The 13,169-nt window shown below is 35.1% G+C and overlaps 1 protein-coding gene and 1 pseudogene across 1 annotated transcript; both read right to left on the reverse strand.

The window, feature by feature from the left end:
- Window positions 1-1,733: 1,733 nt before the first annotated feature.
- Window positions 1,734-3,684, reverse strand: LOC120120999 (TBC1 domain family member 15-like). The gene is made up of 7 exons (XM_039140485.1): window positions 3,450-3,684; window positions 3,168-3,290; window positions 2,991-3,079; window positions 2,672-2,777; window positions 2,409-2,506; window positions 1,876-2,290; window positions 1,734-1,770 (listed from the first exon to the last, which is right to left on the reverse strand). The coding sequence occupies exons 1-5, from the start codon at window positions 3,595-3,597 to the stop codon at window positions 2,469-2,471; spliced, it is 504 nt and encodes a 167-aa protein (XP_038996416.1). The 5' UTR covers window positions 3,598-3,684; the 3' UTR covers window positions 1,734-1,770; window positions 1,876-2,290; window positions 2,409-2,468.
- A 2,203-nt stretch (window positions 3,685-5,887) lies between these two features.
- Window positions 5,888-11,365, reverse strand: LOC120121002 (annotated as a pseudogene).
- Between the last annotated feature and the right edge of the window lie 1,804 nt (window positions 11,366-13,169).

The following is a 13,169-nucleotide window of genomic DNA, read 5'->3' on the forward strand; positions in this document are numbered from 1 at the left end:
CTTATCTCGTTTTTCCTTTGTGCATTCCTCATTTGCATTTGCAGATAAACTTTGCCTTGATGATTTAGGAAGCTCTGATTAATTTATTTTTCAGAAAATACAAAAGGAATTATGTCGACTAGTAAAAGGAATTATATTGATTAATTTATTTTCTGTCAATCAAACATTAGAAAACGGATAAAATATAAAATAAAAAACAGACCTTTAGTGGAATAAACTCGAAACCAGCAAATGTTGTACCTTGGGAGACAAATTTGGAAGGTTCCTCCTCTCTTTCTTCTCCATTAGCCAGAGGTTCTGGTGATTTAATCCCGTTCTTTTGCATTTATATGAATCATGTTGTTCCCCTTTCACATTTAGTAAAATGAAAACATTTAGTAAGACAGTCGTATATTATTACCCAGCTGGGTGCATTAGAAGAATTTACAGACGAACCATCCCACCCAATGTTGGCAAACCAATCTGCATTTCAGGCTCTTCATCTTCATTTTCTGCAACATAAAATTTTCCATTGTTAAACAGACCAGTACATCTAATTTTGATAAATGTATAAGAGAATCTGCAGCAGCGTACCAAATATATGAGAAACGTATTTAAGGCCTTTTAGCAGCCTCTTTTGTTGCCTTTGATTAGCTTCAAATCTGAATATGGAACCCCAGACAGAGAGAGAAAACCCAGATTTTATTAGTATCCAAACATTGATTTTCTCCTAGAATTGGAACATTTTTTCTGCCTAGGAAAATGTTTTTCAGTAGGATTGGTGGTGGGAAGAAAAGGGTAAGAAATCGGGAAGCAAAATCTGCTGTAAAGCAGAACTTGCGTTAGTTAATTCAGTGGTGTTAGGTTGGCTAGTCTTTTTCAACTACCACTACCATTGAATAAAATTCTTTAAATTTAGGAAGGTTTTAACCAATCCTTCTATTTTAGTTTGCCAGTTTAAATTATTATTATTATTATTTTCTCATAAATAAATTTGTCTACGACCAGGAATATAATTTTTTTTTGTGAATTTAAAAAAAATTAAATTAAAAAGTTATATTAGTTTGGCTATTGTGACAAATTAAAGAAGTATTTAAGCAAAAAGATCGCGAAAGCTTAATTTGTCCAATTTAAAAATTATAGAGACCTAGTACTTATTTAAAAAAAATTAGTTAAGGTTAAATTGGTTAATTGCAAAACGGATGGCACCTAAAAAGAATTAAACCAGAGAATTTACAGATCTTTATTCAATTAAGCCGGCACCTAAAAAGCAATTAACCCATAAAATCGGGGGTCAGGCCCCTCCTGTCTATTTTAGAAATAAAATTACATTTAAGCTCTAATTATGGATTTCATCCTTAAATTTAAGAAAAGTAAGAAATTGATCCTTTAATTTAATTTTGTCAAATTTTATCCTTGCACTTTACAAAATTTAAGAATCGAGTTCAATTAAATACATAATTTTGTGCGATCGATTTTTTTTATTAATTTATTATATATAATTTATTGAACGTTGATACTGTTAATTTATTATATAACATGAAATTCAAGTTTAATAGTATAAATCCCTTGATTTAATCAAACATGTTAGATTCCAAAAACATACGGGTAAATTCCCTTTTATACATAAAGGAATTTCAAGTTCTCAAAAATGAATATATATGAACAAATAAACTTCATTTTTTTGAAAAAAAAATAAAAGAAAATAGAAAAATCTCCTAATAAATGTCTGTAAAAGTTTAAGTTACAGATCTTGATATGTTTGATGATCTGCAACTATGGTTTCTTGGCCTGCACGTAATAAACCCAATATGAATGCAATTACTCCATCCATTTAAAGAACTATTTTGATATGAAAAGAGGCTGTTTATTTCCCATGATTTCTTCAATGTGTACCTTTTTCAAGTGCTTGTTTTGAATCTTCAATGCGTTTTCTCGTGCTTTCTTGGCATCCAAGTTTCCAACAATATCTCCCATTATCCGAAAAAAACGACGTTCACAATCATAGACATGATGGATTAGTGTATGGGATTTTAGGTACACGGGGAGGAGAGAACGAGAGAGTACGCTGACAACGTCGTCGATACCCTTGGCTTCCTTTAGAATCTGTTTATTCTTGGTCTCGAGAACGCTCGCGATTAGGAAAATCGAGAGCGCACCGTTCTTATCCGACCATCCGTTCTGCATGTTTTTTCTTTCTAACTTCCCGCACCCTCTGATCTGATGTTACTGCAGTGTTGGTATCGGAGGATGAATCTGCCGTCTCATACGTCAAGAAAATATGAGGGTTATACTCCATTGCCCAGATTACCCCTGGAGTCGATGTCAATCTATGTGTTAGAATGAACATAAAGAGACTCAAACCCGAACCGAACTAATACAACAATGGCATTTGCCCAGATAGCAATTGAAAAACACAAATTAATCACCTCCTGAAGATACAACGAATCAACGAAGGAGAACTCCCTTCGGGAAAGTACCATCAGCATTCAAAATGCAAATAAATACTCCCCACCAACGAGCTCCTCTGTTAACTCAATGAGATTTTAGTTGAACAAGATAAAAATATAAGACTATGAAGATGGCAAATGTGGTGTTTCTGGTACACTATCGATGTCCATGAGGCTTCGGACGAGCATTAAGACTATGGAAATCGCATAAAAATTAAATAACCGGGCAAAGGAATGCGTACCAAGGTGTTGATGAAGCTTCGGATCGACGGTTTTAATTACTTGTGAAAGTGTAATGAGCTGGGATTGCACCCCCATTGAAGTTGTTTCGCATCTAAAGTTATCCCTCTGTTACAAACAACACATTAGAGATATAAACAAGCATGGAAACCAAAGTTTACATGAATCTTACCCTCTATGTATTGCGTACCATAAGCATCACCGTATACCAAATTGTTAAAAGACATTTTAAAGAACCTTCTCTCTTAAAAATCGTTTCATGAATATATAGCATCGAAATCGAATATCTAAGCAACAGAGCTGCATGAAATAAAAGTATACCAGTCTTCGCATTGCACGCTCGAAACACCAAAATGCATCTGCTTCATTTTCAAAAAGAATTACCATTGGAGAGCATATGTCATTCATTCCTGCTTGGAAAAGAATACGTCAAAGATTGTCGGAGAACAACGAACTTCAGCTTGTTAACGAATAATACTACTGATGGAAACAACTCACCCTGCACATAACCGATATCATCATCCATCCATGAATATACAGCGAGAATATCCCTAAGTTTTGCCTGATTAGTTTCGGACTCGTAAAAGGCAAGTGATGAATCGGTTCGAATGACATCCAAACCTGCAATGCACTGTTGACCTAAAGCCTCATCGGATATCTACCAACTTATTGCGGTAATAAAGTAATAAAATGTACAAAAGAGGCTGAACGGTAACTCAGGAATCAACATAAGATATGGAAAATTGAATTAGCTGAGCATGAAATGGTACACCATACAACCGATTTGATGCAAGAAATACATCCACTGAGCAACTTTCTTGTCTGGAACAGAACTGATCACGGGTTCACCTTCAAGTTCTACCGGTTGGCCATCATCGGTGATAATTGGTGTTGTAATGAACTTTCCACTCCCGATGACGGGCACCATAGTTTGGCATTCAGTCTTCCACGTTTCGTAACGCTCCCTGTGATGCTTAGTGTGGTTAATTGTCACAATGTCCGAATTCAGAAAATCAAAACACAGATGACAAAGGAAAGAAAAGATTAAAATTATGAATATATATATATATATATACACACACACGCATACATATAGGGCACAATAGAATTACTACTTCGAACATGGATAAATGCCTAAATGCATCTTCAGAAACAAAATGACCTTAATTAACAGACTGCATATCAAGTCAAAATTTCTGAGATGCTAAAAGAAGTTGTCACCTCCTTTCCTGTCTAAGCTGATTCCGATCGTCGAAGCTACTCTCAGGATCAAAGAAACCTAACAGGAACTCCCAAACAACCCCCTTGATTGAAGGGTGAATACCCTATTCCGGGAATAATCAAGTATAATTAATAATGTTCAACTTTTGACAGATATAAGTAGATCAGCATATGCAAACCACAGCTCAACGTCAAATATGCGTGTAGCCAAGCAGCGTAATGATAAATAGAATGGGAAAGAAGCATACCCCTTGTTGGATCCGTCGAAGAACTTTTTCCATATCGAGGTGACCATCCGCAGAGAATGCAGCACGCCACCGTCTCGCGCTGAGAGTTTTCCCTGCCTGAAAAACATAGATCAACGCAAGTGCATAACCAATAAAATGGTGTATACTTTCTAGCAGAAAAGGCTAGACATACAAACATAACGGAATCGAAAACTCGAGTAAGAGATGTGGTGAATGAGAAAGATGCACACCCTGGGCCAAAATCGAGTCTTAGGGACATTGGCTTCACATTTTTTTCTAATCGGATAGAATGCATCTAACTCATCTGTTCCGGCAGCTTTATAGAACATCATTTTCTATTTTTTTTGCGGCACACAGACCATCTAAACAAGTTTCCTAATCATTCACTGCCAATCAAACACAATCGAACTATGAATAAACGATGATTGAATCGATTGCTATTGATGAAAAGAACTGAAACAAAACATAACATTGAAAACCCAGAAATCGCTCCTTTGAATCATCATCAGATAATCAATGGTGGATTCAAATTCAATTCCAAATACAAGGAAAGCAAATTCTGAATAAGATATACGTCCAAAAATTGAATCTTTACATTGGATTGTTCATTTTATTTCAAAGCTTACTTGGATTCAAGCAAAGGGGCAAACATTTGCAGACATTCCTCAATCGAAACTTTCTTCTCTTTCTTCCTTTTCTTTGTCGGACGAAGACAGTTAATGTAAGAACGATGCAGAGGAATTATTGGAAAGACGAGAGAAAAAGACTTCCTGATTTTAAACGACAAACTGGACACCAGACGAGACGAGACAAGACAAGTGGGATGAACAGTTTATTAGATTTTGACATGTGTTTCGATCTCAAATCTTCTGATTATTACAGCAGTTCCATTTTTGGACAAAGATTAAACAGATATATTCTTCAAAACCACAAATAAAAAAGTTCGAAGTTTAAACGGCACAGTTCAACAAGAAAAAAATGATAGTCGAGTGATCGACAATCAATCATAATGGAAAGAGAGAAAGAAGATTAAACGGCAGCAGCACCCAACAAGAAGATCAAAGAAAAAAAAACATCTGATGTTGAATGTTCGTATGCTAAAATAGTTTAGTTAGATAATCAATCTGGTTTTCTTTTGTAGCCGGTAAGTGGAGATTGGATGGGTGCCTCTGGTTACCTATTGCAAGTCCGTCGCTTAAGAATTTTTCTTTGAACACTCTTTAATATTATAAAAAAAGTGTTACGTGAAAAACCATCATTAAACTCTTTCTGAAAGTGTCTATAAAGTATCGAACAATTAATTGGATCTCCAATCATTTGATTCATCTTGAAAATATGATGATTTTATTATGATTTTTTTTATTAATATGAGATAAATATAAAACATTTAAAAAATAGATTAGTTTTTGTTGATTCGTTTACCCATGATCTCAAAAATAATAATAATTCTTTTACTGTTGAGATTTTTTTGGTTCGTGCACATCAAGGAATTAAGTATATCTAATAGGATAGGCCTAATAATTCAGTTATTAAGTACATCTAATAGGAATTAATTATACTCTCTACAATATATCAAGCTAGTTGTGAATTTTTCAGGATTAACAGTATTTTCTTTTTATCGCAGTTCTTTAAGTTCCGATACATGATGATGTCAGGAACATGTTACAATGGCCATACTATAAGCCCTGAAGGTGGTGGGAAAAAAGATTGGTAATAAGGTAACGGAAGTCACATGAGCTGTTGCTGTGGATCGTGATATATGTCCCATATACACAGTGTGAGTCCAAGTTATGTATAAAAAAAAAAATCGGCCTACGATTGAGCCCATCATTTCCTAAGAGCGAGGAACTCGAAACTTCGAAGATCATCATCATTGCTTCCTCTGCCAGCGGTGAAGCGGGCTGCCTTGGCCTCAACAGCAAGTTGGGGTGTGTGTTAGGAATGCGACTGCCTGTTGGTAGTCGTCGATTTTGTGGAATGTCATTGACTTCACCCGGTGAACTAGCCCTGCTTGCTATTACAGCTCTTCTTGAAGTGCTGCCGTACCTAGTGCTACATCGCTTTTTATCTGAATCATGATGCTGAAATTGCAATCCAATAAATAACCAGAATGTTGGACATGAGCTCCCCAAAATGCAATATGTGAATGAACAAATTGAAGACAGGGTAAATATATTTTGCTAAGAAAAGATTCAGTTAGGTGAATGAATCATTTTGATCACAATCCCAGAGTAAAATCCAATCCAAACCAAACAGTAACACCATTAATCTCAATGAATTTGATATCGGCTATAATAATCTCGATATAAAAACATTTACATTGGGTACACGGACATCTTTCGTTCGACCATTCCTATTCTCGGTTATCATTTCTAACAAGTGCATGCCTTGATCCTCGTCCTACGAGACCAAACCATTTCAAACAAATCCTCCAAAAGAGCTATCCCAACTTGTAAACCAATATCCTCATTTCTAATTCTATCCTTCCTAGTCTTATCACAAGTCAATTCACATCTCAACTACACTCATCTTTTATATATGTAGCTTTTTGTTGGCCTAACATTTCATACCATATTCGTATCACTTCACCATCGAATGTTATCACATCTTGATCATTAGTGCTTCTTTTATCAAATGTACCCTCCATATATACTCGATCCTCGGGTCTTCTCAATCTAATTCTCAAGCTTCTAGTGATTGTCTCAAAAACTCTTAACTTAGTATCAACTCTTATTTAGTCTCATCATGAATATCATCCTTTCCTATGGCAAAAACAAAAATATTTAACTGCAGATCCTTGGTTATAAATGAAAATATGTATTGGGAATTGAAGCTCACCGCATGCTTTGACAAATATTCATCCTCAACAGTCTTGTATCTAGGATAATCATGAAGAGGACTAGTAGTTGAAATATGTCTTTTAGGAATTGCTTCAACCGCACCAAGTCTATCTCGAACATCTCTTCCCCCTGAAGTCATTTTTCAAGAGAATAACCCACAAGGGAAAGGACCGAGATTAGTATAACATCATATCATAATTAATGAAAGCATCAAATACCATTTTCTTCCGAAGTAGAAAAAAAAAGAACTTCATCCAAGTTATGAGAGCTCACCCATAACATAAATGGAAATCTTTTATATTTCCCAAATAGTTTTGGATAAACACAATGATCACTTGTGAACAAAATAGTTGAGTAACAGATATTTAGTTGTAATCCTAATGAGAAATCTAATACTGTTAAAGAGAGCAGACCAGAGGGTTTTTCCGGTTTTTCAACGGCTGGTCTTGCAGCTAAACCTGCTTTCCCCCCAGATTGCTGAGAAATGGATGAAAAACCTGAGTTATAATATCCCAAGAAGACAGTAGCCGAGAACTAGAGGTTTATAAGTATTTACCCGCTCTTTGGAGCTGCTAGAAATCTGTGGGTACTTCAATAAAGTCCAGACAAAGATATAGTCAAATTGATAACCTGCAACAATACTGATTTCAGAACAAAAAAAAAATCAAAACAAAATAAAACAAAGTTCGACTTCCACATCCATGGGGAAAGCAGCCACTCAGTATGTGTGTGTAAGAGAAAGATAACAGATTGTTATATACAGAAAGAGCACTGTTGAGTAAGCCACAATGATTATAACTAACCTTCTCTTATAAACAAGTCTCGGAAAAGCCTCTTCAAATATGAATAATCTGGCTTATCTTTGAACCGCAAAGATTGGCAGTAGTGAAAATATGCTACAAACTTAGATGGATATGACTTACAGAGCACCTGTTAGACACACATAAACCAATATTACTGAACAAGGAAATATAATAAATGCGAGAAGAGGATTAACAATTAGTTTGGGATAAAATTCGGCCATAACTTAGCCTTAATAGATGTATTCGCTTTCTCAATTTTATGTTACACTTTCCATTTGTTAAAAAAACCGAATTACACTTCACTATAACCAAAATCGAAGAATTAAATATCCCTTTTTCTATATTAAACTTCTTCAAACAAATTGGAAACCTTTTCCTTTCAAGAACACTAGTGAAAATAGCAATTAAAGGGGAAAATTTACCATCACAGAATTCAATGCTTAAAAATGTATGAAGTATTTATCAAACATGCCAAAAAAAATAGGACAGAGGAAGCACTAGAAATCCTGTATCAATCAACTCGTCAAAGGATGTCAGAAGTGATATATCCCTCTATAGGAGTAGATTCCTTCTTTTCCGTGATCCTATCATATTTTTGTTTTCTTGTACCCGTTTTTAGCCCCTGCCAAGGAAGGCTGAAGCCGAGAAATTGTGCAAATTGAATCAAAATCAATGGGAAGAAAATTGATGGCAAAAAAAAGGAAGAAAACTAAGAATGAAGATTCATTAACAAGTAACAGCCAAACATCATCTGGAAATGCATAAAAACTTTAAATGAAGTGAGCATGTGGCACAATATACTCAACCTTCCCCTCAGGAAATACAAGAGCACATAACCAATGGATTCCATATCATCTCTCCGGCTTTGCTCTGCCAGTAAAATAGAAGAACGTATGGTAATAAAAGTAACAAAAAATAAACTTTGCTCTGCCAGAGAAAACAAGACAAATTTACAGCGAGCAATTGGAAATGTGTCATAATGCAACAACACTCACCAATTCCAAGGTGAGTATTACACTTGCATATCGAGCTGTGCCCGTGAGGTTCTTGTTTTCTCTGCAGCGAAGATTTTGATAATTTGATGCATGTATCATGACTAGATACTATGCAATCTTGAGCTCTTCAAATCTGAAATTCTGTATCAAGAAGTCAACAGAAAAATAATTACCTGTACGGGATGTGCTTATGAGTCTGAAGATCCCTATACTTCTTTGCAAGACCATAGTCGATGATATATACCTGTGACAACAAAATTTAAAAGCAAAATTGAAAATCATAACCAAAATTGAAGGTGATTTTGCTAGAAATCTAGTGAGCATGGAAATGTTAATCTGCCGACACAATAACTGGTACCTGATTTGCCTTGCGCCCTAAGCCCATCAAGAAGTTGTCAGGCTTTATATCACGGTGAAGAAAACCTCTTGAGTGCATATATTCCACTCTACTAATCTGGAATAAGAAAATAGAGGTTGGAAAGAGGGAAAGTATAATATGAAGAAAATCTGAAAATGTATTACAACAAAAAAAGCTATATACTTACCAATTGATCAGCAAGCATCAACACAGTTTTTAATGAGAGTTTCCTGTTGCAGTGGTTAAACAAATCTTCCAAGCTAGGTCCAAGAAGGTCAATTACCATGACATTGTATTTCGCCTCAAGTCCAAACCATCTGAGGCGTGGAATGCCAGCTATATCAAAGAGAACTCGGAACAAGTTATTTTTTAAAAATACTTTTATAAATATTATCCAAAAACAAAATAGCAGCAGAATGTACAAGATAAAACATGAATCTACCAGCATGTCCCAAGAAAGTTGTACACTTGCATAATGAAAAAATTGTTTATACATCAGGTTGATAGTGCAAAAATCATGTAAAGGAAAGAAGACCTCCTATTGTCATTTTAAACCAAGTCCAACTGCAAATTGAATGATGACTAACTTATAAAGCTATGAATTAAAGAAAATGATGACTATCATACTGTTAGAGCAGTGGAAAAAGGCTATCCCGTATCCCCAATACAACTACGATTAAATTATGATGTAGTATTGAATAATTTTTCCAAATGGATAGGGAAGCGATAGTGAGCAAGAGGCAGAGACTTACTTCCTCCTTGAAGAAGCATATACAATTTTGACTCGTAATGGAGCTGTGGATGCTTGGTCTTCACAGATTCCTGAAATTAGGAACAGGAAAATATTATATATATATATATACACACACAGCACACACACACTAGTTCATCAGGCGATCAACAAAAGTCGCTACCGAAAAACACATCCTCAAGAAAAGATCACATACCATTTTGACAGCAACTTCCTCCCCAGTTTGCACATTAACCCCTTCAACAAGAAAATGAATATGAGAAAAGACACAATGCTGAATTACTGACAGAAAAAAACAAGGCATGGTTTCCATTAAAAGAATAGCAACCCACCAAAGAGATTTTGATTAGTATACCTAGATAGAGTTCCCCAAACGAGCCACTGCCAATCTTTCTTGCAAGCTTGAACTTACCACCAATCACATGGTCCATTCTTGAAAAAAAAACTGCTGTCTTCAATAATACCCAATAGCTCAAAGGGGATTAGTCTAAGCTATTCTCATTGGGATTAGAGTCAGCATTTATAGCCCCTAATCCAAGGCCCTCAAAACTCAATGGATTTACCAAATGGAAACCTCCAAGCCTCCAATTGATCCACTAATGGAAAGAAAATACAAATTCTGCACGTTCTTCAATAATCACAGGGATAGAAGCGTCAAATAGAAAAGAACCTAAGCCTTTGACTAAAAGAAGGAACAAAACCTTGGGAAAATGAAGCTAAAAGTTCAAAGGAAAAAGATTGGAGATTTCACCCTAAGGCCATCATAGGTAAAATTTAATTATTATTTATATGTATTTGAAAGGCCCCAGCTTCCTCAACTACATAACTTGACAGAAAAATTCCCAGAATTTGAAACCAAAACCCTTAGTTTTGAAAGGAAAAAAGGTAAAACTAAAAATCAAAGAAAAATTCGGAGATTTCAATCTATGCCCATGGAAGGAAAACTTTAGCTATTATTATAATTCTTTGAAAAGCTCCAGGTTCCAAGTAAATCCCCAAAATTTGAAATGGAAAATCAAAGAAAAATTTGGAGAATTCAATCTAAGCTTAGGAAAAATGGTAAAAACGTATTGTTCATAACAATCAGAAAGGCTCCAACTTCCTTAACTACACAAATCTGATGGTAAAAATCCCCAGAATGTGGAACGAGACCCCAAGTTTTGAAGGGAAAAAGAAAATGAAGCTAAAATAATATCAAAGAAAACAAATTGGAGATTTCAACCTAGATCAATGGAAAAAAAGAAGAAGCTAAAAATCATATAATTGAACTATTAGAAAGGCTCCAGCTTCCTTAACTACAGAGAATCCCATTGGAAAATCCCCACATTTTGCAAAAGGAAGCCATAGTTTGTGAGGGAAAAATAACCCAGCTATATTGACCTGCGAGAAGAAGAGGAGGAACCAACTGGCAAAGCCAAACGTCCGATTGTAATAGAATGAGCGAAAAAAGTAGCGGTTTAAAAAGCCAGAATTGGCCGAGAATTAATTCGAATAAAAAGTTATCGAACGCCACGAAAATATGACGTCTTTATTGTGCAAATATTTTAATGAAACAAGTGAACGCCATGAAGACATGGCGTCTTCACTATTTCATGATCGAATTCACAATTACAGCATGGCAGACGCGACATGCATGCAGGGCGGGATGGCAGACAGAACTGGAACAGTAGCTAGTATTATTTAGGGGTAGATAACAGGAATAGATAACAAGATTTTTTTTGAGAGATTTGATTTTTGGTATTAAATAGGTGAAGTTGAATATAAAGTGTGAGAAAAAAATAGAGTGAAGAAGAATGAAGGAAGGAAAAGTAAGAACATTTGAAGAAAAATCTGGTAATATTATATTTCTTGTCCATTTTTGTTTTAAAATTTTAGATTGTATATTATTATAGATCTAATTTTAATTTTACACATGTAATTTCAGTAGATTTGGAACAAAAAAATTAACAATGAAATAATATTTACTATAGCATTGGTAGAATTTTTTTGGTTCAAACAAGTTAGTTTAATTTTGTTTAAAATTTTAGTGATAGTGTGTATTATATTTGTTTAGAATTTTAGTTGTTTCCAAGTATTATTTTAAATTCTCAACCATTATGTTTCAGCTAGACCTTCAACTCTCTATATCTAGTGCTAGAAATAGCAAACTAAATCAAGTTAAATACATTGGTCGATTTAATTCACCAGAGAAAAGCAGCAAAGCTTAAATCGACCAATGTATTTAACTTGATTTAGTTTACTATTTCTAGCACTAGATATAGAGAGTTGAAGGTCTACCTGAAACATAATGGTTGAGAATTTAAAAGCATTCTTCGATTTATCTCTTGCTGTGTTCGTTTCGAAGCTCCTGATTGTTCTTCAGTTTCTGAAATCTCCTTAACGCAGCTTCCTACAGAAAACTCCTGCTCCTGGAGTGTACTGAAATCCAAAGTCCAAAACCCGACAATCTCAAGTCCAGAAGCAAGTTGCCAGGCTTGATATCCCTGCAACATTTAGACTCCAAAGGTTAACCTTTTGTCAGAGAAATCACCTTGACGATTCGCTTTATCTATATACTAACCTATGAATATAATCGTGCTTATGGACAGAATCGATAGCCAAAACTGTTTCTGCAACATATAATCTAGCCTCATCATCGGTCAATATATCCTTTTTCATAAGTAACGTCATCACATCTCCACCAGGTAGATATTCCATTACGAGATAAAGGAACTCGTCATCTTGGAAAGAAAAGTAGAGTTTGACAATGCAATTGCTCTCAACTTCAGCGAGCAGGTTTCTTTCAGCTTTCACATGATCAACCTAGAAAAAGATTGAAACCACCCGAATGAATGGTATACATATCCATGACATCACCATTTGTCCAAAATAAATAAATATCTGGCCTCTTCGAAGCATTTCTGATTTCTTAAGCTTCTTCATAGCATATACTTGGCCAGATGTCTTTTCCCTACAAATTCTAACCTGCACCATATAATAATAATAGTAATAAGCAATCAAAAGGTTAGTTTTAGTTGGATAACAAGGAAATTGAGTAATCTACAGCATAAGTACTTATTGCGCAAGGAGAAAACAGACTCCAATGGAGTTGATAATACACGGAAGTATACCTCTCCAAACGCACCCTTGCCAATTATAGTTAATAATTCAAAGTCTTCAACACCCATTTTATGCCTCCGAAGACGCATGTACTCAGTTTCTTTTTTCTCTAAGAACTTCAGTAAGTTGTTTTGATCTTCCTCGGAGACATCAGCGTCCGCCACTTCTTTTCCAGGACCATCCGT

This window comes from Hibiscus syriacus, unplaced genomic scaffold, assembly GCF_006381635.1.
Source record: "Hibiscus syriacus cultivar Baekdansim isolate YM2019G1 unplaced genomic scaffold, ASM638163v2 tig00110356_pilon, whole genome shotgun sequence".
In the NCBI taxonomy this organism is placed as follows: domain Eukaryota; kingdom Viridiplantae; phylum Streptophyta; class Magnoliopsida; order Malvales; family Malvaceae; genus Hibiscus; species Hibiscus syriacus.